The sequence below is a fragment of the Nerophis ophidion genome, linkage group LG07, assembly GCF_033978795.1.
Source record: "Nerophis ophidion isolate RoL-2023_Sa linkage group LG07, RoL_Noph_v1.0, whole genome shotgun sequence".
NCBI lineage: Eukaryota > Metazoa > Chordata > Actinopteri > Syngnathiformes > Syngnathidae > Nerophis > Nerophis ophidion.
This window is the reverse complement of record NC_084617.1, coordinates 69,094,727-69,122,477: the sequence shown is the minus strand read 5'-3', so window position 1 is coordinate 69,122,477 and position 27,751 is coordinate 69,094,727. Positions and strand designations below refer to the sequence as shown.

Genomic DNA, 27,751 nt, shown 5'->3' with positions numbered 1-27,751 from the left:
AGGCGCCAGCGCCCCCCGTGACCCCAAAAAGGGAATAAGCGGTAGAAATGGATGGATGGAACTATGAAATTATACAACATGTATACAATGTGCTTCTGTCAGCAGCTAAAATTAAAATACAGTAGAATAGTAGGCCTAAATATTCATTAAACGGTTTTACTTAGCAAATATATTCCATATTCTTGGCCACAGTTTGAACAGTAACACTGTGTTTGAATATAGGAAAAACATGTCACCTCATTGCACTATTTAATTATTTGATTCTTTAGTGTGGCGCCTGTGTGGAAGTTTTATGGACAGATAAAGACTTAAGTTCCAATGAAGACACTATCAACATCAAGAAATTATAGAATAAATGCGTTTATTTCACGTAAGAAGACTAAAACCAACACATAATGCAAAGAGCTGGCTGACCGGTCAGCTGATAGCGCTTGAAGAGGTGAATACGAGTAATAGTAACAGTAAGTGATCAGAGTCAGGTGACCATGGAAACAACTAGATGACATTAAATGTACAGCAGGAACATGACAAGGTCAAACAGTTTCATGTCAAAATGAAGTTAAAAAAAAATCCTTTTCTTTCTCCAAACAGTTTTTAGGTTTGAGTTGGAAGTGATTACAAAAAGCCCACAAACAACATAATTATATAATATTGAATAAATATATTTTAATTAGGGACACTAACTAAGACAAAGCAGGACGACATAAGCAGAGTGGTACCTTCATTTTCATGTTTCTCACTTATCGTTCAGGCAAACTAGAATTATTGTTCATTAAAAATGTTCAGCGTTATTGTATTGTTTTGTTTTCCGTATGATTCGGGGTTGGTTGGACATTTTTTTTTTACAACTTGCCAAGGAAAACCGAGGTATAGCGCTTTAAATACAAACAATACGGTGGACTTGACACAATGCAACAAATCCTCCCATAAGAAGCTCCTCCAAACGTTCCCGTCGCTGCGTGAACGCTGCTGCTTTGGTTTAAGGGTCAAAGGGGAGGAGCAGTGAAGCAGGAAGTGAGCGGCTTGCCACACAACACAAAAAAAACAACACACAATGACGAACAAAAAGCCTATCAAGCTTCGATTCTGTGTCCGCTAAAACGAAACAAGCTAAAAAACACATAATTCGGATGACAAAGATGTGGTTTTTCAATCACATCTTTGTTGTTAAACATTTTTAACTTTTAACTTCACTGTAGGGGACGCTAGTTTCAACACTTTTAAAACTTTACCATTTAATTTATTGCCTTCTCTGCACTACAAAAAGCACACAAAGTGTAACATATTCGACTCTATAACAGACATTTACAATCTTTGAAACGAAGCACGTGGTTTTGTAAAAGTGCATCAGTACAACCGAGGGCCACCATTTGGACTTTCCCCGACCACATGGCAGCTGGAGGAAGCTTCGGCCCTAAAGGACGTCACGAATAAAGCGATAAACCTTCTCCTTTAGCGTCCTTTAACAGTGACTTAAAAAAAGGGGTTCTTGTGGTAAACTGCCAAAGTTCCAAACTGATAAAATTAAAAGTTACCAACTGGACCTAAAAAAAACAAGGGCGCAGCAGCAGTTTGCTAAATATGTGCTATTATTTTGGAACTGTGCAACTACAGGATTAAATTAAGTCTGTATATACAATCAGTGTGTGTGTGTGTGTGTGTGTGTGCGTGTGTGTGTGTGTTTACGGGCCAGGCGTGGGTGAGACAATTGGCGGCAGAGGTGCGCTGACTGGGATGACGCCGGTGGCCAACAGGATGATGATGAGGACGATGATCAGCACGATGACCACGATGACCACCACCAGCTTGACGTTCTTCCACCAGTAAGAGCGAGCCACTTTAGTGGACGTTTGCTTGAAGGTCTGGGCCTGGGGGGCAAAGATGGACAGAATAGCCGAGTCAGCCAAACCACTGAGGTTGCTATTTACAGTGCATCCGGAAAAGTATTCACCTTTTCCACATTTTGTTATGTTATGGGTTGTACTTGTATAGCGCTTTTCTACCTTCGAGGTACTCAAAGCGCTTTGACACTACTTCTACATTCACCCATTCACACACCGATGGAGGGAGCTGCCATGCAAGGCGCTAACCAGCACCCATCAGGAGCAAGGGTGAAGTGTCTTGCTCAGGACACAACGGACGTGACGAGGTTGGTACTAGGTGGGGATTGAACCAGGGACCCTCGGGTTGCGCACGGCCACTCTCCCACTGCGCCACGCCGCCCCTATGTTACAGCTTTTTTTCCAAAAATGGGGAAATGTTTTTTATTAAAATAAAAAGTCCTCAAAATTCTACACACAATACCCTAATATGACAATGTGATTAATTTATTTTTAAATCAGCACATTAAAAAACTAACAAAAATACATGTACAAAAGTATTCAGACTCTGTGGTCACTGTCAATCAGTGAAGTGAAGTGAATTATATTTATATAGCGCTTTTTCTCTAGTGACTCAAAGCGCTTTACATAGTGAAACCCAATATCTAAGTTATATTTAAACCAGTGTGGGTGGCACTGGGAGCAGGTGGGTAAAGCGTCTTGCCCAAGGACACAACGGCAGTGACTAGGATGGCGAAAGCGGGAATCGAACCTGCAACCCTCAAGTTGCTGGCACAGCCACTCTACCAACCGAGCTAAACCGCCTCAATATCAATGTTTACTTATATATCCCTAAATCACAAGTGTCTCAAAGGGCTGCACAAGCCACAACGACATCCTCGGTTCAGAGCCCACATAAGGGCAAAGAAAAACTCACAACCCAGTGGGATGTCAATGTGAATGACTATGAGAAACCTTGGAGAGGACCACAGATGTGGGTGACACCCACACTCTAGGGGAGACCGGATGCAATGGACGTCGAGTGGGTCTAGCATAATATTGTGAAAGTCCAGTCCATAGTGGATCTAACATAATAGTGAGAGTCCAGTCCATAGTGGGGCCAGCAGGAGACCACCCCGAGCGGGGACAGGTCAGCAGCGCAGATGTCCCCAACCAATGCACAGGCGAGCGGTCCACAACGGGTACCGACTCTGGACAGACAGTACTTCATCCAGTGCCCCCCCCTCCACAAGGGAGAGGGGGGAAGAGGAGAAAAGAAACGGCAGATCGAATGGTCTAAAAAGGAGGTCTATTCAAAGGCTAGAGTATACAAATAAGTTTTAAGATGGGACTTAAATGCTGCTACTGAGGTAGCATCTCTAACTGTTACCGGAAGGGCATTCCAGAGTACTGGAGCCCCAATATAAAACGCTCTATAGCCCGCAGACTTTTTTGGGGCTCTGGGAATCACTAATAAGCCCGAGTTCTTTGAACGCAGATTTGTTGCCGGGACATATGGTACAATACAATCGGCAAGATAGGATGGAGCTAGACCGTGTAAACTTTATACGCAAGTAGTAAAACCTTAAAGTCACATCTTAAGTGCAGGTGAGCCAGTACAGGCGTAATGTGATCAAACTTTCTTGTTCTTGTCAAAAGTCTAGCAGCCGCATTTTGTACCAACTGTAATCTTTTAATGCTAGACATGGGGAGACCCGAAAATAATATGTTACAGTAATCGAGACGAGACGTAACGAACGCATGTCAGAGCTACAGCATTCCTCTGTGGAGAGAGGGGAACCTTCCAGAAACAACCATCTCAGCAGACCTAAAGACCATGGGAAACAAAACGATTTGGTCTGATAAAACAAAGACTGAAGTCTTTGGCGTGAATGCCAGGTGCCATGTTTGGAGGAATCCAGCCACCGCTCATCACCAAGGATTGGATGAGATTGGATTTTTTTTTTTTTTTATCAGCATCAGGAACTGAAATAACAGTCAGGATAGAGGGAAAGATGAATGCAGCAATGTACAGAGACATCCTGGATGAAAACAAACAGTTCCCATGCAACGGGATGGAGCCTGAGAGGTGCTGCAAAGAGGAACGGGTAAAACCGACCAAGATACGTGTGCCAAGCTTGTGGCATCGTATTCAAAACGACTTGTAGCTGTAAAAGATTTTTGAGGAGAAAAATGAATGTATTCCATTTTGGGATGAAGCTGTAACATAATAAAATGTGGAAAAAAGTGAAGCACTGTGAATACTTTCCAAAATGGTGCTGTACAGTACACATGGAGGGATGTGATGGGGAGGGGCTCTTTGACACTCTTCAAACCCCTCTTTTCATGGGAAAATACTTACAAACCCCGTTTCCATATGAGTTGAGGAATTGTGTTGGATGTAAATATAAACAGAATACAATGATTTGCAAATCCTTTTCAACCCATATTCAGTTGAATGCACTACAAAGACAAGATATTTGATGTTCAAACTCATAAACTTTGTTTTTTTTTGCAAATAATAATTAACTTAGAATTTCATGGCTGCCACACGTGCCAAAGTAGTTGGGAAAGGGCATGTTCACCACTGTGTTACATCACCTTTTCTTTTAACAACACTCAATAAACGTTTGGGAACTGAGGAAACTAATCGTTGAAGCTTTCTTTGAAAGTGGAATTCTTTCCCATTCTTGTTTTATGTAGAGCTTCAGTCGTTCAACAGTCCGGGGTCTCCGCTGTCGTGTATTTTACACTTCATAATGCGCCACACATTTTGTATGGGAGACAGGTCTGGACTGCAGGCAGGCCAGGAAAGTACCCGCACTCTTTTTTAACGAAGCCATGCTGTTGTAACACTTGTCTTGCTGAAATAAGCAGGCGCGTCCAACATAACGTTGCCTGGATGACAACATATGCTGCTCCAAAACCTGTATGGACTTTCAGCATTAATGGTGCCTTCACAGATGTGTAAGTTACCCATGCCTTGGGCACTAATACACCCCCATACCATTACAGATGCTGGCTTTTGAACTTTGCGTCTAAAACAATCCGAATGTTTATTTTCCTCTTTGTTCTGGAGGACACCACGTCCTTTGTTTCCAAATATAATTTGAAATGTGGACTCGTCAGACCACAGAACACCTTTCCACTTTGCATCAGTCCATCTTAGGTTAGCTCGGGCCCAGCCAAGCCGGTTTCTTGGTGTTGTTGATAAATGGGTTTGGCTTTGCATAGTAGAGTTTTAACTTGCACTTACAGATGTAGCGACCAACTGTAGTTACTGACAGTGGTTTTATGAAGTGTTCCTGAGCCCATGTGATGATATCCTTTACACACTGATGTCGGTTTTTGATGCAGTACCGCCTGAGGGATCAAAAGTCCGTAATATCATCGCTTAGGTGCAGTGATTTCTCCGGATTCTCTGAACTTTTTGATGATTTTACGGACCGTAGATGGTAAACGCCCTAAATTCCTTGCAATAGCTCGTTGAGAAATGTTGTTCTAAAACTGTTCGACAATTTGCTTACAAAGTGGTGACCCTCGCCCCATCCTTGTTTGTGAATTACTTAGCATTTCATGGAAGATGTTTTTATACCCAATCATGGCAACCACTTGTTCCCAATTAGCCTGCACACCTGTGGATGTTCCAAATAAGTGTTTGATGAGCATTCCTCAACTTTATCAGTATTTATTGCTACCTTTCCCAACTTCTTTGTCACGTGTTGCTGGCATCAAATTGTAAAGTTAATAATGATTATTTGCAAAAAAAAAAAAGGTTAATCAGTTTGAACATCAAGTATGTTGTCTTTGTAGCATATTCAACTGAATATGGGTTGAAAATGATTTGCAAATCATTGTATTCCGTTTATATTTACATTTAACACAATTTCCCAACTCATATGGAAACGGGGTTTGTATATTAGGAACTGTATAGGCACAGTGGTTGAAAAACACTGTCTTACAGAATTAGCGCTAGAAGAAAATTCGTAACTAACTTGCACCATTCCAGACCAGCTACCGTATGACAATACCAAAAAAGGTTTGCGTATTTCTTCGTGTCTCCAAACTTGTTTAGCAGACGTCTGCCAGCCTCGTCAGTCAGGACTACTAATACTAATACTACTATTTTTACCCCAACTTGCAGGTCCGCTGACTTGTCCATGAGGTCGTCCAGTCTTTCTGCTCGAGCAATGATACGGTCCACATTATTTGTCATGATGTTTTGGACTTCTTTGACTTCCTCCTTCATCCTGTCCATTTTGCCCATTTCAGCTGGATCTGCACCATCTCGCTCCTGGAGGACAAAAAAACGGACAGCGGACAACTTAAAAAAAAAATAATCCTAATGCCTGGGTGGTTTTAAATGTACAATGGAATTAAAGTGCAACTCGTTGAAGTCGATATTCCCAAGACCGGCTGACTCATGTCAACATGACTGAAGACAGCTTTGGCTATGTCGACTAGAGATGCCAGAAAATACGCCTTTACTACGGCAAACGAGAGCAATTTGTTTTAGATGTAGCTAATGTTTCTGCATTGAGGAGAAATAAATACAGTAAACCTCATCTTCGCTGAAAGCCAAAGCTTGAGCACACTATAATTTCCCAGGTAATACAAGGAGCATATTCACATACTCATAGGGGTGTAACGGTACATGTATTTGTATTGAACCGTTTCGGTACGGGGGTTTCGGTTCGGTGCGGCGGTGTACCGAACGAGTTTCTAAGCTAAAGTCTCAACAAGCTGCTTTGCTTCTTCTGCCTCCGTCTCATCACCCAGCATTGTCCCACCCACACAACCATCTGATTGGTTACATATATAGCGGTAAAAGCCAATCAGCAGTGTGTATTAGGAGCGCATGTAGTAAATGATTCAGCGTCGAGCAGATAGGTGTATAGCAGGTGAGCATAAGGCAGCGTACTCTCCCCAAATGATAATAAACACCTCCCAGTCAACTACTATTAACATCACTATGAGCCCGTTGACATTCTAGAAACTTAAACTGCAGCTCAGCTCGCTCGCAGTTCTGGCTTGAGGTGAAGGCTAATTAGCTTTTAGCGTAAATTTAGCTCATTTTGCGGTGTGTGTGTGTGTGTGTGTTTTACGGACAAAAAAAGCTTTGAATGGCAGGGTCCCTGCTATCACATGTTGATAAAAATATAACATTTACATAATAAAAATCAACTAAAGGCTTCCCAAATGCTGTGATAAATTAAGCATGAGTTGACTTGAAACTGTTTTTGATGTTGCACTTTTTATATGTAGAAGAAAGGTTTTGTCATTTTATTTAATCTGAGCAACAATTGGAGGCAGTTTAATGTGGATTAACGTGGGCAGAATTATTATAGTGTTCCCAATGTTAAAAAGGATAAAGCCATTGTTTACAAATTAGGTAAATAAAAACCCCAAAATTATATTTTGTTGTTTTCTTACTGTACCGAAAATGAACCGAACCGTGACCTCTAAACAGAGGTACGTACCGAACCAAAATTTGTGTGTACCGTTACACCCCTACTCTCCTCAGTGAAGCATAAACACAAACATATTAAACAGTGGGCTTTCTAACAATTAGGAATGTTTGTGTTGTGTTTGTCCTCCTTCACAAACCATACAACAACAAAAAACTTATTTTTCACCCCATTTTTTTTCCATTTCCATACATTTAAAAAAAAGCTCTTTTGAACCACCAGGGCGCCGCTAAAGAGCCGCATATGGGTTGCTGACCCCCGGTCTAGTATAAAGGCCTTGTTGTGGGGCAGACTGGCTCGTACATGCACATGCATCTTCCACTGTTGCCATTTCTAAAAAAAAGTAGTGTATGGTTCTGACTTATATCTGTCAGCAGACTCCATATGGAAGCGGTAAAAACTACAACACGGCTGACAAGGAGAAGATGCAGTCTAAGGGAAGGTACAGAAATAAGAACGCCCACAAAACCGCACCTCCTGAAGAGACGGTCAGAAAGCGGCTTAAAGATGGTCTGTAAAACATAATCTATTCAAAATTTTAACCAAATAAAAATAACACCATTACATGTTGTCGACCACAAGCGTTTTAAAAATACAGAGAAAAAAAATCATAATGTGACTGTTTAAATAGTCAAAAACATAACATTATTACAGTAAAAGTGTTTTTAAGAAGCCACGGTTTCACCAAATCTATGCAATAATATTTTGTTTTAGTAGATGTAAACATATCAAGTGTTTGGATCTATTTAAATCAGGGGTAGGGAACCTATGGTTCTCGGGCCAGATGTGGCTCTTTTGATGACTGCTTCTGGCTCTCAGATAAACCTTAGCTTAACACGATAAGTAATGAATAATTCCGCAATTCCGCTGGTCATCACAGTTTTGATTGATTGATTGATTGATTGAAACTTTTATTAGTAGATTGCACAGTACAGTACATATTCCGTACAATTGACCACTAAATGCTAACAACCGAATAAGTTTTTCAACTTGTTTAAGTCGGGGTCCACGTAAATCAATTCATAGTATGTGTTAAAGACAACGTTGAAAATATAAAACATTCTCTTGCATTTTAATCCATACATCCGTTTTCTATCCCACCAGTTCAAGAAGTATTTTTATTTATTATTGGTTAGCTTCAGAATAACAATGTTATTAAAAAGAATAAGTCAAGTCAGCTTTATTTGTCAATTTCTTTACATGTAAAGCCATACAAAGGAATTGAAATTTTGTTTCTCACTCTCCAATGCGTAGACAAAAAGAAAACACAACAGTAAAGTGCAACGTGAATATGTCTACCTACTAAAGTGACAATATATATAGTTCCTGTTGTTTTTAAATAGGATATGGCTGTAAACGATGAGTGTTTCATCAGTAGTGCAAATACTTATGATATACTTAGCAGCAGATGTGTGCAATTTTGCATAGTCATTTTTCTGTGGGTCATGGGGTTTAGAGTTCATGTTGTTCCGGGGAGGGGGATTTCAAAGTCCTGACAGCCTGTTGGATCGGTCTGAGGATTGAGGGGGTGGTTCAGCAGCCTAACAGCCTGGTGTTAGGCTGTAAAACATAATAATAAGAGACTTATTACACTCTAAAAATGTTGGTCTTACATAAAAATGCACGCATTTAGTTGTATTCCGTGTTAAAAAAATATTACATGGCTCTCACAGAAATATATTTTTAAATATTTGGCTTTCATGGCTCTCTCAGCCAAAAAGGTTCCCAACCCCTGATTTAAATAGTCAAAAACATAAAGTTGTTACAGTAAAAGTGTTTTTAAGAAGCCACGGTTTCACCAAATCCATGCAATAATATTTGTTTTTAATAGGTGTAAAATTATCAAGTGTGTGTATGGGGCAGCAACAGAGGGCCCTTTAGGGGTCTTTTATTTTTTTTATTTTTTTTTCATTTTATTTTTATTGACATCCAGCATCAGACATTTCCATCGACTAAATCATATTCACATACATCACATAACCGTTGTCTGTCCTAAATGTCAAAAGTATTTTTGTTTGCCACCCACCCCCCCCAAAAAAGAAAAAGAAACAGAGATAAACAAAAACAAGGTAGTATCTACACATACATCAATTAAATCAGCAAATAATAAATAATACATTGATAATAATAATGAACAGAAATAAAATAAAATATATACAGATACTTATATGTATATATACACATATAGGGAGTAACCTTTTTTTTTTTAAACAGTACACTAATTCCCAAGATTTAAGTCAGGCTTATGGGGCGTGACATAATTGACCCAGTTTTCCCAGTATAAGTCAAATTTCTCCGATTTATAATTAATAAAGGCAGTTATCTTCTCCATTTTATATATGTCCATTGTGGTTTCCATCCATTGCTTCAAAGGTGGGCTCTCCTGGGATATCCATTTCCTCGTGATGGTCTTTTTACAAGCCACCAGTAGGATATTCATTAAGTATTTATCTTTCTTCAGCCAATCTTGAGGAGCAAGTCCAAAAAACAAAGTTTTACTTTCAAGGGGTATTTCTCGTTTAAAAATATCCTGTAAAGCTTGGCGTATCTCTTTCCAATAGTCCTTTATGGTAGAGCAGTCCCAGAAAACATGGTAGTGGTTTACGTTTGAATTCCCACAATTTCTCCAGCAGGCAGGGGAGTTATCATAGTGTGACTTCTGAGAGGGTGTAATAAAAAATCTGATCAAACTTTTCCAGCCAAACTCCTTCCACTTGGGTGAGCTGGTACAAGTCCATAGATATTTCCATATTATTGTCCATTCTTCCTCCGATATAGTTATCCCTCCTTCCTTCTCCCATTTTGTTTTAATATATGAGGTTGAGTATAATTTCATATTCAACAAACACTTATACAGGCAGGAAACAGTTTTATCAATAATTTCTGAATTGTAAGCTTTTGTAAACAATTCAATCCAACATATATTCGTCTTTGTGACGCTTTTCATCTTCATATTAACAAAATGACGCAACTGCAGATATTGATGAAAATCTTGGTTTTCTAATATATATGTCCTTTTCATAGTTTCAAAACTAAGCATTTTTTTATTTTCCATTACACTACATAAAGCTGTTATACCCTTAGATATCCAGTCCTTAAATCTTGAGTCTAATTTATTAGGTGCAAACTCTGTATCATAGGCTAGGGGTCTTTTCTATGGGGGCCCAGAATGTAATGTGACGTCCTCACTGACAGTATAATTACCTGCTCACCTTTCAGCTAACCATCCTATGCATGATTCATGTTATGTTTGGTCATTACTCCCAGGAGGTGACGCGTTAGGTTCAATATAATATTCCATTTGTTATGTTGTGTTTGCTTTGAGTTTGAGTATGAGATGATTTGGAACGTGCATACAACATGTTAGATCACAATTTCCAGATTCTCTATTAAACATGTTGGAAAAGGAGTAGGAAGAAGCAGAGCTTATTTCATCCTGCCCATTTTCCTTAGCAAAGCAGTTGCTAAAACGTTTGTTCACTTCCTGTTCTCATTCATTTATTCATTCATTCATTCATTCATTGGTTATTTATATAGCCCTAAATCACAAGTGTCTCAAAGGGCTGCACAAGCCACAACAACATCCGCTGTTCAGCGCCCACATAAGGGCAAGGAAAAACTCACAACCTAGTGGGACGTCGATGAGAATGAAAATGAGAAACCTTGGAGAGGACCTCAAATGTGGGTAACCCCCCACCCCCTCTAGGGGAGACCGGATGCAATGGATGTCGAGTGGGTCTGACATAATATTGTGAAATTCCAGTCCATAGTGGATCTAACATAATAGTGAGTCCAGTCCATATGTTTATAGTTTTTTTTCTATTTATTTATTTACTATCTGTTTATATTATTATATGTTTTATCATTATTATTATTATATTTTTTGTATTAATTAATTTGTTAATATTATTATTACTTTGGTTTGTTTTGTTTGTTTTTTTGTTGTTTTTCTCTTTTTTCATTTTTTGGGTGGCATCGTTGAGGCATAAAAAAAATATATTAATTTGACATTTAGAGCAGACAATAGATCAGTGGTCCCCAACCACCGGGCCGTGGCCCGATTGGTACCAGGCCGCAGAAAATTTTTTAAATTAATCTTTATTAAAAAAAAATAAATAAAAATGTTTTGTTATTTTTTTCAAATTTTTTATTAAATCAACATAAAAAACACAATATACACTTACACTTAGTGCACCAACCACAAAAACGTCCCTTTTTCATGACAAAGATTTAAAAAAAAAAAAGCCCCCCCCCCCGGGCCGCGGGACAAATTATTATTATTTTAAAGCTTCTGTGAAAGGATTGCAGTCTACCTTGTCTGCATGTGTTTTGTGAGCAAGTTTTAATGTTGTAAATTTGATGTTTTATGTGTGGTTTGCTGTTTTTAATGTAACCTTGCTGCTGCCGTCTTGGCCAGGTCTCCCTGGGAAAAGATATCTTTGATCTCAATGGGATTTTAGCTGGTTAAATAAAGGCTAAAAAAAAACTAACCCAAACAAACAAACAAAAAACAATACACTACATAACTAATAAAAATTAAAATAAATAAATAATAATTGGTGAGGTAAGTTATATTTCATATGGTGAGATGAGTATCTCTGATTATGTAGAGCAGTGGTTCTTAACCTTGTTGGAGGTACTTTTCTCTCTGGCACTCACCGAGGGTGGACGCTCTCCTTTTCTCTCCTGCATGCTTCTTTGTTTTGTCTTGTCTTAACTTTCTTGTTGCCTCTTTTTGCACTGCTCTCCAAATCTAAACATTGGAACTATTTAACTGGCCTCAACAAAAATTGACAAGATCTTGGGTTTGGGGGAACCTGACAAAGCGGTTGTTGCTGGACATACGACGGACTCTTGGGAGAAGAAGGAGGGCGACCCTTTTCGGTCGAGGACCTGAAGATATCCACCTATTCGGAATTATGACAACAGGACATCTGCTGATTGGAGTAAGCGTTGCTCTGGTTTGTCGACAAATTGTAAGTTGCTGGCAGTCTTCAAAGTACCCCAAAGCTGCCACAAATGATTGGAGGATGCAGGAAGAACTGTGGATTACATCGGACTGTCTACCCCGCAGTATTTGAGGACCAGTCATTGACAATTTTAGAGTGAAAGGCAAATTTTACTTTCACTCGCATACAAATCATTTTAACTTGGATTTTTTCCCTGGCTTCGAGACTCTCCCGAAGATCACTGCAGGAAGACCCAAACTCCCTTTTTTGTCTCTCATGGACATACATCTGTTGTTGTGAACTTTGGACTAGCGACGGCAACTACATCAAGGCCGCGTAACAGAGACACACTATGGGCTTATATACACACACACACACACACACATCCACAAAAAAAATATACGCCACACATACACCCTCCTGTCCCCCAATCCAACGCCCTCGACGCAATCCCATAGGGGTGATGAATGGATGGTCAGCGCCTGAGAGCTGCGGCCTACCACCATGACCTTGAACTACCTTCCCTCTGTTGCTAGATATCTCGAGATGTATGTTGTAATATGTATATGTGCTTTGCTGTAGAGGTTTTTTTTCTCACGCCGAACTGGGCCCCCTTAGGAGCCCAGTCTGGATTGTATTTTTTTTACTCAACCTTCCCCAGCGTTTACCTTTTTCCCATCTTTTACGGGGCGCCTTATGGCGACCCATCAGCGTTCTTGTTCTGTAACCCTGTACACTGTTTGTTTGTCTAATCTTGAACAGGGTTGTGCTGAAAACAAAGTTTCGTTGTACTTGTTGCAATGACAATAAAGACCTACCCACCTACTGAACCCCACCAGTTTCATATGTGCATACACCGAACCCTTCTTTAGTGAAAAATAAAATGTTTTTATTTTTTTTTTCAAATTCCAGACAAGGTTAAATGTTCTTTTTACTGGTGCACAAAATGAAGAGTGCATGAACATCACCTTGTTCAAAGAACAAAACCAACACAGTGCATCAACTCACAAAATTACACACCTGCAAATCAGATGGAAAATTAGTTAGTTAGATTAGACTTATTTTACAGTACAGATAAGAACGAAATTTAGTTGCATTAGCTCGTTGTAGTGCAGGATAAAAGAGAAATAAGGTGCAGATATAAATAAATAATTACTGTACGGATAAATTTAATGCACTTTTGCATATGCATCCACATTTATGGATGTATAATACATTGTCTTTATATTCCAGCGAGTTAATCCGTTTTTGGGGGGGACTTGAGGGGATTATTAAGATGCATTCAAGAGTCTTATGGCCTGAGGGAAGAAGCTGTCAAGAGAACCTGGAGGTTCTGCTACAGAGGCTGCGGAACCTCTTTCGCGAGTCCAGCAGTGAAAACAGTCCTTGGTGAGGATGGGAGGAGTCTCTAAAGATTTTCTGAGCCTTGGTCAGGCAGCGGCTTTTTGCGATTTCCTGGATAGGAGGAAGAGGAGTTCTGATTAAATTTTCCGCCGTCCTGACCACTCTCTGCAGACACTTCCAGTCTGAGACACTGTAGGCTCCAGTCCGAGGCACTATAGGCTCCAGTCCAGTCCAGACAGAGATGCTGTTGGTCAGTAGGCTCTCTATAGTGCCTCTGTAGAATGTGGTTAGAATGGGGGAAGGGAGAAGTGCTCTTTTCATCCGACGCAAAGGAACATTGTTTGGGGGTAATACGCCGATAAGGAGAAGTTTTTATTTACACGATGAGTCGGGTGTGTCTTGACATTTTGCGTTGTAGGCTCTGCCGAACCCTTGAGGCCGACTCACCGAACCCAGGTTAAGAACCACTGATCTAGAGAATGAATGGATGGATGAATGAATTCAGATTGTTTAAAATGGTTCTTCTTCTTTGTACTTTGTAAACACTTTAAGTTTGAAGAGTTTCTTGAAGTGGATCATATTAGTACATTGTTTGATTTCTTTGCTTAATCCATTCCATCATTTCATTCCACATACTGATATACTGAAGGTCTTAAGTGTTGTACGTGCGTACAAATGTTTTAAATTACATTTTTCTCTAAGGTTAGCTTTAGCCCGAAGAAAAGGTTACTTTAAAGGCGACGTCTTATGGCCAAACAAAGGCAGAAGCTAATAAAAACGCTCATATTTCATTGTTTAAAAAACAAGTAAAAAATAAAGCGGTCTGACAATAGGAATAATGCTCTATTTAGCTTCAGTTGAGCAAAAGTGGCTACGCTCTCGACAAGGAAATGAAATGAAGACCATGAATTGATTAACGTGGACCCCGACTTAAACAAGTTGAAAAACTTATTCGGGTGTTACCATTTAGTGGTCAATTGTACGGAATATGTACTGTATGGTGCAATCTACTAAAAAAAGTATCAATCAATCAATCAATCAAACATTACATCAGGGGTGTCCAAACTTTTTCCCACTGAGGGCCGCACACTGAAAAATCAACGCAACCAGGGGCCATTTTGATATTTTTTTATTTCAAAAACCAATACAATATATGTGTAAAAATATACATTTGGACCCCACAATATTTTGGTCAAAAAAATATTTAAAATGTGTCAATTGGCGACTTGTCCAGGGTGTACTCCGCCTTCCGCCCGATTGTAGCTGAGATAGGCACCAGCGCCCCCCGCGACCCCAAAGGGAATAAGCGGTAGAAAATGGATGGATGGATTATTTTGTATAATTGTTATTCAAGGTTTAAATCTCTAGGTCAACATTAGGTCTATTTGTCAATATAACGTTTTTAAAGATTTAAGTTGTATGCCCTTATTGTAAAACCCTGTTTTATTATGGAAAAAAAACACAAAATATGCAAAAGTTCCCCCCACTAAAATTTTAAAGTGGAATATTTGAGAATATGTAATAATTGGAGCCTTAAAAATGTCAACACATAACAACATTGATTTTAATTTATTATTTTTTTCAGCAATGACACACACAAAAAAATCCTACTAAAATTATTGGGGATCCAAAAGGGTCCTACTCATTAAAAAAAAAAAAAAACGTTTTACTGTTTATTTTAAACACAATCGTCTTGAGATCAATTTCAGATCATCTGTCAATTATAACTTTTATTGTTGTTTATGTTTTTTGTTTGTTCTTATTAGGCCCTTCTTTAGAAAAAAAACAACTTTGTTTTTATAAACATGCAACATTTCCCCCCCCCAAAATGTCTCAAACCGAGGATGTCGTTGTGGTTTGTGCAGCCCTTTGAGACACTAGCTATTTAGGGCTATATAAATAATCATTGATTGATTGATTGATATTTAAAGGCCTACTGAAATGAGATTTTCTTATTTAAACGGGGACATCAGGTCCATTCATTTCGCGATATTGCCATATTTTTGCTGAAAGGATTTAGTTGAGAACATCGACGATAAAATTCGCAACTTTTGATCGCTAATAAAAAAGCCCTGCCTGTACCGGAAGTAGCAGACGATGTGCGTGTGACGTTACGGGTTGTAGGGCTCCTCACATCCTCACATTGTTTATAATCATGGCCACCAGCAGCAAGAGCTATTCGGACCGAGAAAGCGACGATTTCCCCATTAATTTGAGCGAAGATGAAAGATTTGTAGATGAGGAATGTTAGAGTGAAGCACAAAAAACATAAAAAAATTAAAAGCGATGGCTCCGGGCGGTGGCTGTGTGAGCGTTTCAGATGTAATTAGACACATTTACTAGGATAATTCTGGAAAATCCCTTACCTGCTTATTAATAGTATTTTGGTGAGATTCTAAAGTCATACCTGAAAGTCGGATGGCTGCGGTGAACGCCAGCGTCTCTGAGAGAAGCCGAGGAGCCAAGATCACAGCTGCCTTATTGACAGCTACAGGAGGAGGTCCCATAATCCACTGAAGTCTCCGGTAAGAGTCGACTTAGTATCACAATTTTTCCATCCAAAAACTTGCCGGTTGACGTAGAGAAACACGTTCGCTTGACCGCTCTGTGTTAAAGCTTCACAACAAAGAAACACCGGCTGTGTTTCGGTGCTAAAGGTACCAACAGCATTCTTCTTTATAGTCTCCATTATTAATTGAACAAATTGCAAAAGATTCAGCAACACAGATGTCCAAAATACTGTGTAATTATGCGGTTAAAGCAGACGACTTTTAGCTGTGTGGCGCCGGGCTAATATGTCCGCTACAACCCGAGACGTCACAAACACGCGTCATCATTCCGCGACATTTTTAACAGGACACTCCGCGGGAAATTTAAAATTGCAATTTAGTAAACTAATGTGTTGCAATGTTAATATTTCATCATTGATATATAAACTATCAGACTGCGTGGTCGCTAGTAGTGGGTTTCAGTAGGCCTTTAATGTGACATTGATTTTGATTCATTATTATTTTTTTAAAGAAAATAACAGCCTGCATGGCAGCTGTGTGTTATAAGAGTAAACATTGCAACATTTTCTTGTCACATTTCACCTGTTTACTCTTTTATACCACTTTTTCAGTTTTTTAATCGTATTTTTAGAATGTGCTTAGGGCCGTTAAAAAATTACCCGCGGGCCGCACTTTGGACACCGCTTCGGATTACGTGCAACAGTTGTCATTTTGTCCGGCAAAAGTCAATCACCAGACGTGGTTAATGTGTATTTATTGTACAAATATATGTGTACTTATTGTAAAACTTTATATGTACTTATTGTACAAATACAAGTGTACTTATTGCGATGTCATGTTCGTAGTGACAAAAGCGGCCCGAACACTTTTTATGAACAACAAAGTATCATTTCTTACCGGGTCGTAGTTCATCTTTCCGCCGCAAGGCAAGAGACTTTCCTCGAGGTTGAGAGTTTTGAACGGTGTTGAATTATTTAAAAAAAAGTGGAGAGTTTGCTACAAGACGAAGATAATCGAAGGTTTTTTTTTTCTCTTTGTTGAACTTCCTGGTTGTGTTGCTTCACCCTCCCTTCAAACTTCCTTCCTACTAACGTCAAGTTGGCTATATTGCGAAATTAACAGACACATCCGTTTTAGCAAATTATACAAGACAAACCAGATGATTGCGAACCTTCATTGCATTCGTGAATTTTTCAATCAAAAAATGTTTTTAAAAAAAATGTTTTTGTATCACAAGATGTCTTGTTGCTCTGTGTGAACGACTAAATGACTGTTTTATTTTGAAATCCTTTTATTGGTTTCCGTTATTGTTGTAAACATACCAGGTGTGTGTAGCAGACAATATACATACAGTACATAATATATAGCACTAGATAATACACTAATTTGCTTTGTCACCTTAAACACAAAAGCAATGATTTGAATGTTTAGTTTGGATAGTTTATCATATAAAGTAGCACAAAAACCATGTAATAATGTATATGTTCCTTTTTGACTGTGCTTGAATGCATAATAGACTGTATTTATATTATTCACATGTGAATAGTGAAGTGAATTATATTTATATAGCGCTTTTCTCTTATATAGCGCTTTACATAGTGAAACCCAATATCTAAGTTACATTTAAACCAGTGTGGGTGGCACTGGGAGCGCGTGGGTAAAGTGTCTTGCCCAAGGACACAACGGCAGTGACTAGGATGGCGGAAGCGGGAATCGAACCAGCAACCCTCAAGTTGCTGGCACGGCCACTCTACCAACCGAACTATACCGCCCCACAATAATGCCTTATAATAGGCTGTATTTATATTATTCACTTGTAAAAAATACCCAAGTGTTTATTGTTTATTGTAAGCAAACTGTGGTGCTAAATTTCCCCCAGGGCTCAATAAAGTACTTTCTATTCTATTCTTATTCTATGTGATTCCCGACTACCTTAAAGGCCTACTGAAATGAGATTTTCTTATTTAAACGGAGATAGCAGGTCAATTCTATGCGTCATTCTATGATCATTTCGTGATATTGCCATATTTTTGTTGAAAGGATTTAGTAGAGAACATTGACGATAAAGTTCGCAACTTTTGGTCGCTAATAAAAAAGCCTTGCCTGTACCGGAAGTAGCAGACGATGTTCGGTGGCATCCTCACATTGTTTATAATCATAGCCTCCAGCAGTAAGAGCTATTCGGACCGAGAAAGCGATGATTTCCCCATTAATTTGAGCGAGGATGAAAGATTTGTGGATGAGGAAAGTTAGAGTGAGTCACTAAAAAATAAAAAAAAGAGAAAGAAAAAGCGACGGATCCAGGCGGCGGCAGTGGTAGCGTTTCAGATGTAATTAGACACATTTACTAGGATAATTCTGGAAAATCTCTTATCTGCTTATTGTGTTAATAGTATTTTAGTGATATTCTAAACGTCATACCTGAAAGTCGGATGGCTGCGGTGAATGCCAGAGTCTCAGAGAGAAGCCAATGGAGGAGCCGAGATCACAGTTGCTTTTTTGACAGCTGCTGCAGGAGGTCCCATAATCCACTGAAGTCTCCGGTAAGAGTCGACTTAATATCACAATTTTCCCATCCAAAAACTTGCTAGTTGACGTAGGGAAACATATTCGCTTGACCGCTCTGTGTTAAAGCTTCACAACAAACAAACACCGGTTGTGTTTCGGTGCTAAAGGCAGCTGCAATCCACCGCTTTCCACCAACAGCATTCTTCTTCATAGTCTCCGTTATTAATTGAACAAATTGCAAAAGATTCAGCAACACAGATGTCCAAATTACTGTGTAATTATGCGATGAAAAGAGACGACTTTTAGCCGTAAGTGGTGCTGGACTAATATGTCCCCTCCAAACCAATAACGTCACAAACACGCGTCATCATTCCGCGACGTTTTCAACAGAATCTTTTGCAATTTGTTCAATTAATAATGGAGACTACAAAGAAGAAAGCTGTAGGTGGGAAGCAGGTGTATTGCAGCTGGCTGTAGCAACACAAACACAGCCGGTGTTTCTTTGTTTACATTCCCTAAAGATGACAGTGAAGCTTTACTATGGTACAGAGCGGTCAAGCGAACATAGTTCTCTACCACATGTCAGGTTTCGGTGAGAAAATTGTGGTAATAAGTCGGCTCTTACCGTAGACATGAGTGGATAGCTTGCGTCGTTCCTCGTGCACCTGTCAAAGAGGCAGCTACGTAGCCTCTTGCCTCCTCCGACCGGCCGTCCCCGAACGTGGGATGCTTCCACCGAGGAGGAGGGGGGAAAAAAGCTCAGCCTGGCCCCAACGGCTGCCTTCGCTTTGCCTCGTCGAGAAATGTGGCTTCCCTCAAAGACACTGGCGGTCACCACACCCCTCCGACTTTCAGGTACCATATAATCTCACTAAAACACTAGTAACACAATAGGCAGATAAGGGATTTTCCGGAATTATCCTAGTAAACGTGTCTAATAACGTCTGAATCGCTCCCACTGCCCTCGCCTATTTTTTCTCTAGCCCTTCACTCTAACTTTCCTCATCCACGAATCTTTCATCCTCGCTCAAATTAATGGGGAAATCGTCGCTTTCTCGGTCCAAATTGCTCTTGCTGCTGGTAGCCCTGATTGTAAACAATGTTCAGAAATGAGGAGCCCTACAACTAGTGACGTCACGCGCATATCGTCTGCTACCTCCGGTACAGGCAAGGCTTTTTTATTAGCGACCAAAAGTTGCAAACTTTATCGTCGATGTTCTCTACTAAATCCTTGCAGCAAAAATATGGCAATATCGCGAAATGATCAAGTATGACACACAGAATGGACCCCGTTTAAATAAGAAAATCTCATTTCAGTAGGCCTTTAATGGGCCGCGTTTAGCCCGTGGGCCTTATTTGGCCCAGGTCTGATGTAAAGTGTTGTGGCAAAACGTGTTCCCCATCGGAATTTAATCAACCTCCTGTGTCTGTGTTTGTGTAGGAATCCAAGGAATGCAGAAGTGTATTTGTGCATTGAAAAAAACGAGGACAAATGTTACACTTTGTAACATATTCTTGCATTTAGTTATTTCATTTACATCAGGGGTCTCAAACATGCGGCCCGCAATTTGATATAACAATTTAACATTGGTGCGGCCCGCAAGTTTAATATGAACAGCGCTTGACAGCGTCATACTTGCCAACGTTCCTGGGGGACCCCTGAATTTCAGGAGATGCATTCTCTCAAAATTCCTGTCTATTTATATCCAATGAACATTATTCAGGGAGCGCAATGATGGCACTGTCTTTAGCGCCCCCTACATCCTGTTCAGACAGCGTGCAAGCCCAGTTCTATGTTGCATCTGGCCGTGCGCACGTGTGCTGTTGCAAGACATATTTGATCAACAGCTACACAGGTCACACTGAGGGTGGCCGTCAAAAAAACTTTAAAACTGTTACAAACATGTGCCAGACTGTGAACCCACACCAAACAAGAATGACAAACACATTTCGGGAGAACATCAGCACCGTAATACTATCCATCCATTCATTTTCTACCGCTTATTCCCTTTTGGGGTCGCGGTAGGCGCTGGCGACTATCTCAGCTACAATCGGGCGGAAGGCGGGGTACACCCTGGACAAGTCGCCACCTCATCACAGGGCCAACACAGACAGACAAACAACATTCACACTCACATTCACACACTAGGGCCAATTTAGTGTTGCCAATCAACCTATCCCCAGGTGCATGTCTTTGGAAGTGGGAGGAAGCCGGAGTACCCGGAGGGAACCCACGCATTCACGGGAAGGACATGCAAACTCCACACAGAAAGATCCCGAGCCTGGATTTGAACCCAGGACTGCAGGACCTTCGTATTGTGAGGCAGACGCACTAACCCCTCTGCCACCATGAAGCCCTATTGTATCACAAAATGTGATACAATAGTGTTACCCAGAATCCCATTCGGCCCTAACTCTTCCGGTCTACAATATTCTTTATTTCCTTTTTTCCAACCAAAAATGCTTTGTTCTGATTAGGGCAGGGGTGTCGAACTCAAATACGGAGTGGGCCAACGTTTTAAAACCGAACAAAGCCGTGGGCCAAGGTTGAACAAATTAACCTTTTAATAGGGACCCAAACAAGTTTTGCATTGAAAATTGAACAAGCCAGGCTCATATAACTTTATAGTGACATGCAAAATCAAGTTTCAAATAATAATAATCAAAAAATATCAATGGCATATCATCCATCCATTTCCTACCGCTTATTCCCTTTTTCGGGGTCGCGGGGGGCGCTGGCGCCTATCTCAGCTGAAATCGGGTGGAAGGCGGGGTACACCCTGGACAAGTCGCCACCTCATCGCAGGTCCAACACAGATAGACAGACAACATTCCCACTCACATTCACACAAATGGCATATCAAATAAAAATAAAATCAAAAATCAAAAGTTAATGCCTCTTTTCGGCGGCGGGGTTTGGTGGTAACGGGGGTGTATATTGTAGCGTCCCGGAAGAGTTAGTGCCGCAAGTGGCTCTAGGTATTTGTTCTGTTGTGTTTCGGTGGGGATGTTCTCCCAAATTGTTTGTCATTCTTGTTTGGTGTGGGTTCACAGTGTGGCGCATATTTGTAACAGTGTTAAAGTTCTTTATACGGCCACCCTCAGTGTGACCTGTATGGCTGTTGACCAAGTATGGCTTGCATTCACTTGTTTGTGTGTATAAGTTGCATGTATTATGTGAGTGGGCCAGCACGCTGTTTGTATGGAGTAAAAGCGGACGTGGCGACAGATTGTAGAGAATGCCAAAGGCAGTGTTTGTTTAGGGCCCACCCCCAACATTGTTGTTCGGGGGGAAATCGGGAGAAATTCGGGTGGGAAACTGAACTTGGGGAGTCTCCCGGGAAAATCGGGAGGGTTGACGAGTATGAGTATTAGTGGTGAATGTGGCGTTAAAGCGGCGGGCCAGCTCTAATGTTAATTTGATATTGCCTCAAGGGCCAAATGAAAGTACACGGCGGGCCAAAATTGGCCCATGGGCCAGAGTTTGACACCAATGGATTAGGGCAGGGGTAGGGAACCTATGGCTCGAGAGCCAGATGTGGCTCTTTTGATGACTGCATCTGGCTCTCGGATACATCTGAGCTAACACTGCTTAACACAATAAATAATGACTAATTCCACTTGTAACCAAAGTGTTAAAAATAACGTTCAAAATATTAAACATTATTTTTAACACTTTGATTACAAGTGGAATTAGTCATTATTTATTGTGTTAAGTGTAAAAATAACGTTCAAAATATTAAACATGGCCCTGCGATGAGGTGGCGACTTGTCCAGGGTGTATCCCGCCTTCCGCCCGATTGTAGCTGAGATAGGCGCCAGCGCCCCCTGCGACCCCGAACGGGAATAAGTGGCAGAAAATGGATGGATGGAATATTAAACATGCTCATGCATTTGAATCCATCCATCCTTTTTTCTACCGCACTTGTTCAAGAAATTGCATGATTTATTTATTATTGTTTTTTTTAGGGCCTGCCCTCCTGGGGGTTCTTCAGACCACCAAGCACCGACACGAAAGCCTGTTTCAGGGTTACGATATTTTTTTAATTTTTCAATAAGTCTCTCAGTTGCTTTCCAGCAATTGTCTTTTTCTCTTTCATTCTCGCTCGCGCTCTGGCTCCGGCTCCAACCCCTGTCTCTCCTCCCGGCTGCTGCTTATAACAGAGCGACAGGTGATTAGATAACAAGGCCCAGGTGGGCCATCTACGCACCTGTCGCTGATTTCGAGGCCGGTCCTGGCAACACCCTGCTTTGCTGCAGGCCCGCGGGCCACGCCCCTCTCCACAGTTAGCTTCAGAATATCAACGTTATTACAAAGAATAAGAGACCTATTATACTCTAGTAATGTTGGTCTTACTTAAAAATGCACGCGTTTAGTTGTGTTCAGTGTTGAAATTTTTTTTTTTTTTAATTATTTGGAGTCTTGGCTCCCTCAGCCAAAAAGGTTCCCGACCCCTGGATTAGGGGGTACTTTAATTAAAAAAATGTTCACAGTTCACAGTGAAAAAAGGTTGAGAACCACTGTTGTAGAGGACGTTAAAGGCAATTCAGCCCTTAATAATGTCGGCCAGGTGAAAATTGGGACAAATTCGGGAGAATGGTTGTCGGGAGGTGCACTGAAATTCAGGAGTCCCCCGCAAAAATCGTGAGGGTTGGCAAGTATGTTGCTAGGGCGGGAAAGCCATTCATAGAAGCTGAATTCATTAAAAAGTGCATGTTAGATTTTTTTCAAGAAATATTTTCTCTTTAGCCCAGCCTCACCCAGTTTCTGCATCCAGTGGCCCCCAGGTAAATTGACTTTGAGACCCCTGATTTACATGTTTCACTACTAATAGGCACCAGCGTCCCTCGCGGCCCCAAAGGGAATAAAAGGTAGAAAAATGGATGGATGGGTTTCACTACTAAAATGACAAGCAAAAGTCAGCACAAACATTGCAGGAAATGAAGAGTATTTCATCTCCACCAGCAGCTGACAAATCGGAGGAACCGGTTTGTCCAGGCGGGTGCTTCTGGTTGGCTGGGTGGAACACAGAATGACGTCGGGGGAGGAAAAAAAGGTGTTGAGCTGTAATCTTCTGCGGCCTTGACGTCACAACTACTACTTCTTGGAGAGACGATCCACTCCCTGCTTTGAATCGTCCAATTTGTTTCCCTTTTTTGTTTTTCTTTGTTGTTAAGGAAGCCACAGAAACAAACCTCCAACCTAGGAGGTGTTAATAGACGACATTTTATAACTAAAGCAACACAATGGGATTTTTAGTGGAGAGGGCGATGCTGCAAATCAATTTAATGCCAAGTTGCATGACTTATTTTTGACATTTTACAGGATCCTTCAACAATTTTGCCTCGAATTCGTTAATTGATAGATGGAATGCATTTTTTTGATTCCTTCAGGAGAGTTCCCTCAGGAAAATTCAAATTCCAGCAGCAGTAAAAAATAGAAAAATATTACAATAAGAATACAAATAAAAAGCAACAATAAGAATGAAAAAACATGGCAGTAAAAATAGGAATATAACAAGAGAAACTAGCTCGGTTGGTAGAGTGGCCGTGTCAGCAACTTGAGGGTTGCAGGTTCGATTCCCGCTTGTGCCATCCCAGTTACTGCCGTTGTGTCCTTGGGCAAGACACTTTACCCACCTGCTCCCAGTGCCACCCACACTGGTTTAAATGCAACTTAGATATTGGGTGTCACTATGTAAAGCGCTTTGAGTCACTTGAGAAAAGCGCTATATAAATATAATTCAATTCACTTCACAAAGTAGTGACCATGGTTTGAAAAAGTATTGCACTGTTATGGTTTTGCATCCCTTGTCATCCTATAGAGGTCGGGAACCTTTTTGGCTGAGAGAGCCAAAAATCCAAATATTTTTAAAATGTATTTCCGTAAGAGCCGTATAATATTTTTTTTCAACACCGAACACAACTAAACGCGTGCATTTTTAAGTAAGACCGACATTTGTAGAGTATAACAGGTCTCTTCTTTTTTGTAGTAACATTGTTATTCTGAAGCTAATTGTGGAGGGGGGCGTGGCATGCGGGCCTGCAGCGAAGCGGGGTGTGCCAGGACCGTAGATGGTCCACCTGGGCCTTGTTATCTAATCACCCGTCGCTCGGTTATACGCAGCAGCCAGGAAGAGAGACGGGGTTGGGGCTGGAGCGCGAGCAAGAAGGAAAGAGAAAAAGACAATAAAACGATATTTAAACCCTGAAACAGGCCTTCATGTCGGTGCTTGGTGGTCTGAAGAACCCCCAGGATTGCAAGCCCCACACTAACCAATAATAAATAAATAACTTCTTACCGATATGCAACTTCTTCAACAGGTGCAGTAGAAAATTAATGACTGTTTTATATATTGAACGTTATTTTTAACACTTTAATTACAAGTGGAATTATTCATTACTTATCGTGTTAAGCAATGTCAGCTCAGATTTATCCGAGAGCCAGATGCAGTCATCAAAAGAGCCACATCTGGCTCTAGAGCCATAGGTTCCCTACCTGCTATGGCTAATATATAGCATCTACGCATCAACCACTGAATTGAATTATATTATATATATTATTGTATTATATATTGTATATATATACATAGTATATGTATAGGGGTGGGACCTAATAAGTTTACTTCTTCCCACTCCCTTTTGAGCCAATCTTGACATCTACAAAAGATTAGTCAATGTAGGTGTAAAAATAATGTATTTCTTTTGTATTTTATGTCATTCTCTTGTTTTGTTTGCATGGCTCAAAATAAACCATTCATTCATTCATTCATCCTAGTAACCCCCAGCCCCCCCCACCCCCCGCCCCCTCCACCCGGCCCCACAGAGAGGAGTTGGACAGTCTGATGGCATGTGGGACAAAGACGTTTTTTAGTCTATTAGTCCTGCACTTGGGATGAAGTATATAATTAATATTATCGGTAATATAATCATGTGTCCTGGGCATGACGTTCAAGTGCATCCGGCAGTTGAAGCTCCTCTATGGGGGTCTTGGGGCACCTGTTACCCCAGGTGGCCCTTGGCAAAGGCCTAGTACCTGACTGCCCCCTAGCCAGGGATACGGTGCAGACCTCAAGGGCGGAGCAGGCGGAAGACGGTAGATTTAAGAACTACCCCAACGGCGGAAGAAGGCTGCAGCAAAAAAGGGTCCCCGGTCGTCTTGGACTCCATGCCACTGGACCCAGACCCGATTCGGTCAAGGATGGTGTGGTGACTGTCTGTGCAGCAGTGGCCCCACGTTAAACTAAGTCACGCACAGGCATCTTCCATAAAGGGATACACCCCTACCAGGAGGATCGTCATAATCGTTCGAGTGACCGCCGATGATGAATATAATCATGATTATAATCAGAAAAAAAACACAGAACATTGCGATTTCCCGGATAGAAGGAAGAAGAGTCCTGATGATCTTTTCCGCCGTCCTCACCAGTCTCTGCCGAGACTTCCAGTCCAGACAGAGATGCAGTCGGTCAGTAGGCTCTCTATAGTGCCTCTGTAGAATGTGCTGAGAATCTGCACTGCAACCACATCATTTCCCCATTGTGAGATGAATCAAGTCCATCCTATCCTATCCCACATGTTAACAGTAACAGTTCGAGATGCTACCTCAGTAGAAGCATTTAAGTCTCACCTTAAAACTCATCTGTATACTCTAGCCTTTAAATAGACCTCCTTTTTAGACCAGTTGATCTGCCGCTTCTTTTCTTTCTCCTATGTCCCCCCCTCCCTTGTGGAGGGGGTCCGGTCCGATGACCATGGATGAAGTACTGGCTGTCCAGAGTCGAGACCCAGGATGGACCGCTCGCCTGTATCGGTTGGGGACATCTCTACGCTGCTGATCCGCTTGAGATGGTTTCCTGTGGACGGGACTCTCGCTGCTGTCTTGGATCCGCTTGAACTGAACTCTCGCGGCTGTGTTGGAGCCACTATGGATTGAACTTTCACAGTATAATGTTGCCCACATCTGAGGTCCTCTCCAAGGTTTCTCATAGTCAGCATTGTCACTGGCGTCCCACTGGATGTGAATTCTCCCTGCCCACTGGGTGTGAGTTTTCCTTGCCCTTTTGTGGGTTCTTCCGAGGATGTTGTAGTCGTAATGATTTGTGCAGTCCTTTGAGACATTTGTGATTTGGGGCTATATAAATAAACATTGATTGATTGAACATCAACATCATCACGCTGGCTGAAGAAAACCTGAATAATTGAACAAACACCATACCTACTGTGAAGCATGGGGGTGGAAACATCATGCTTTGGGGCTGTTTTTCTGCTAAGGGGACAGGACGATTGATCCGTGTTAAGGAAAGAATGAATGGGGCCATGTATCGTGAGATTTTGAGCCAAAACCTCCTTCCATCATTGAGAGCTTTGAATGGTTCTAGTTGCATTTTTCTATTTGACACATCTTTATTTGATATGACTATAAACAAAATACGGAATAAATGTCCAACTTGCTAAAACACCAAAATTGTGTGGGGGTTGAATCATTTTGATCACAACTGCATCCATCCATCTATCTATCTATCTATCTATCTGCATAGCTCGGTTGGTAGAGTGGCCGTGTCAGCAACTTGAGGGTTGCAGGTTCGATTCCCGATTGTGGCATCCTAGTTACTGCCGTTGTGTCCTTGGGCAAGACACTTTACCCACCTGCTCCCAGTCCCACCCACACTGGTTTAAATGTAACTTAGATATTGGGTTTCACTATGTAAAGCGCTTTGAGTCACTTGAGAAAAGCGCTATATAAATATAATTCAATTCACTTCTATCTATCCATCTATCTAATTTCACAATATAGCCAACTTGATGTTAGACCAGGGGTTGGGAACCTTTTTGGCTGAGAGAGCCAAAAAGCCAAATATTTAAAAATATATTTCCGCAAGAGCCATATATATATATATATATATATTTATTTATTTAACACTGAACACAACTAAACACGTACATTTTTAAGTAAGACCAACATTTCTAGAGTATAACAGGTCTCTTATTCTTTGTAATAACAATGTTATTCTGAAGCTAACTGTGGAGGGGGCGTGGCCTGCGGGCCTGCAGCGACAGGTGCGTAGATTGCCCACCTGGGCCTTGTTGTCTAATCACCTGTCGCTCTGTTATACGCAGCAGCCAGGAGGAGAGACGGGGTTTGGGGCTGG

The 27,751-nt window shown here is 41.0% G+C and overlaps 1 protein-coding gene across 1 annotated transcript; it reads right to left on the bottom strand.

Annotated features, from left to right (window-relative positions):
• Positions 1 to 344: 344 nt before the first annotated feature.
• On the bottom strand, positions 345 to 17,180 carry LOC133556747 (vesicle-associated membrane protein 8-like). Its single transcript, XM_061906988.1, has 3 exons — positions 16,989 to 17,180; positions 5,953 to 6,114; positions 345 to 1,868 (listed from the first exon to the last, which is right to left on the bottom strand). Exons 1-3 carry the CDS (start codon positions 17,001 to 17,003, stop codon positions 1,683 to 1,685), a joined length of 363 nt encoding a protein of 120 aa, XP_061762972.1. The 5' UTR covers positions 17,004 to 17,180; the 3' UTR covers positions 345 to 1,682.
• Between the last annotated feature and the right edge of the window lie 10,571 nt (positions 17,181 to 27,751).

Excerpts from the sequence above, each read along its gene's own strand:
- LOC133556747 (XM_061906988.1), bottom strand. Across the intron at positions 1,869-5,952 it reads CAGCGGACCTGCAAGTTGGG|GCCCAGACCTTCAAGCAAAC; the intron begins GTAAAAATAGTA and ends TTTGCCCCCCAG.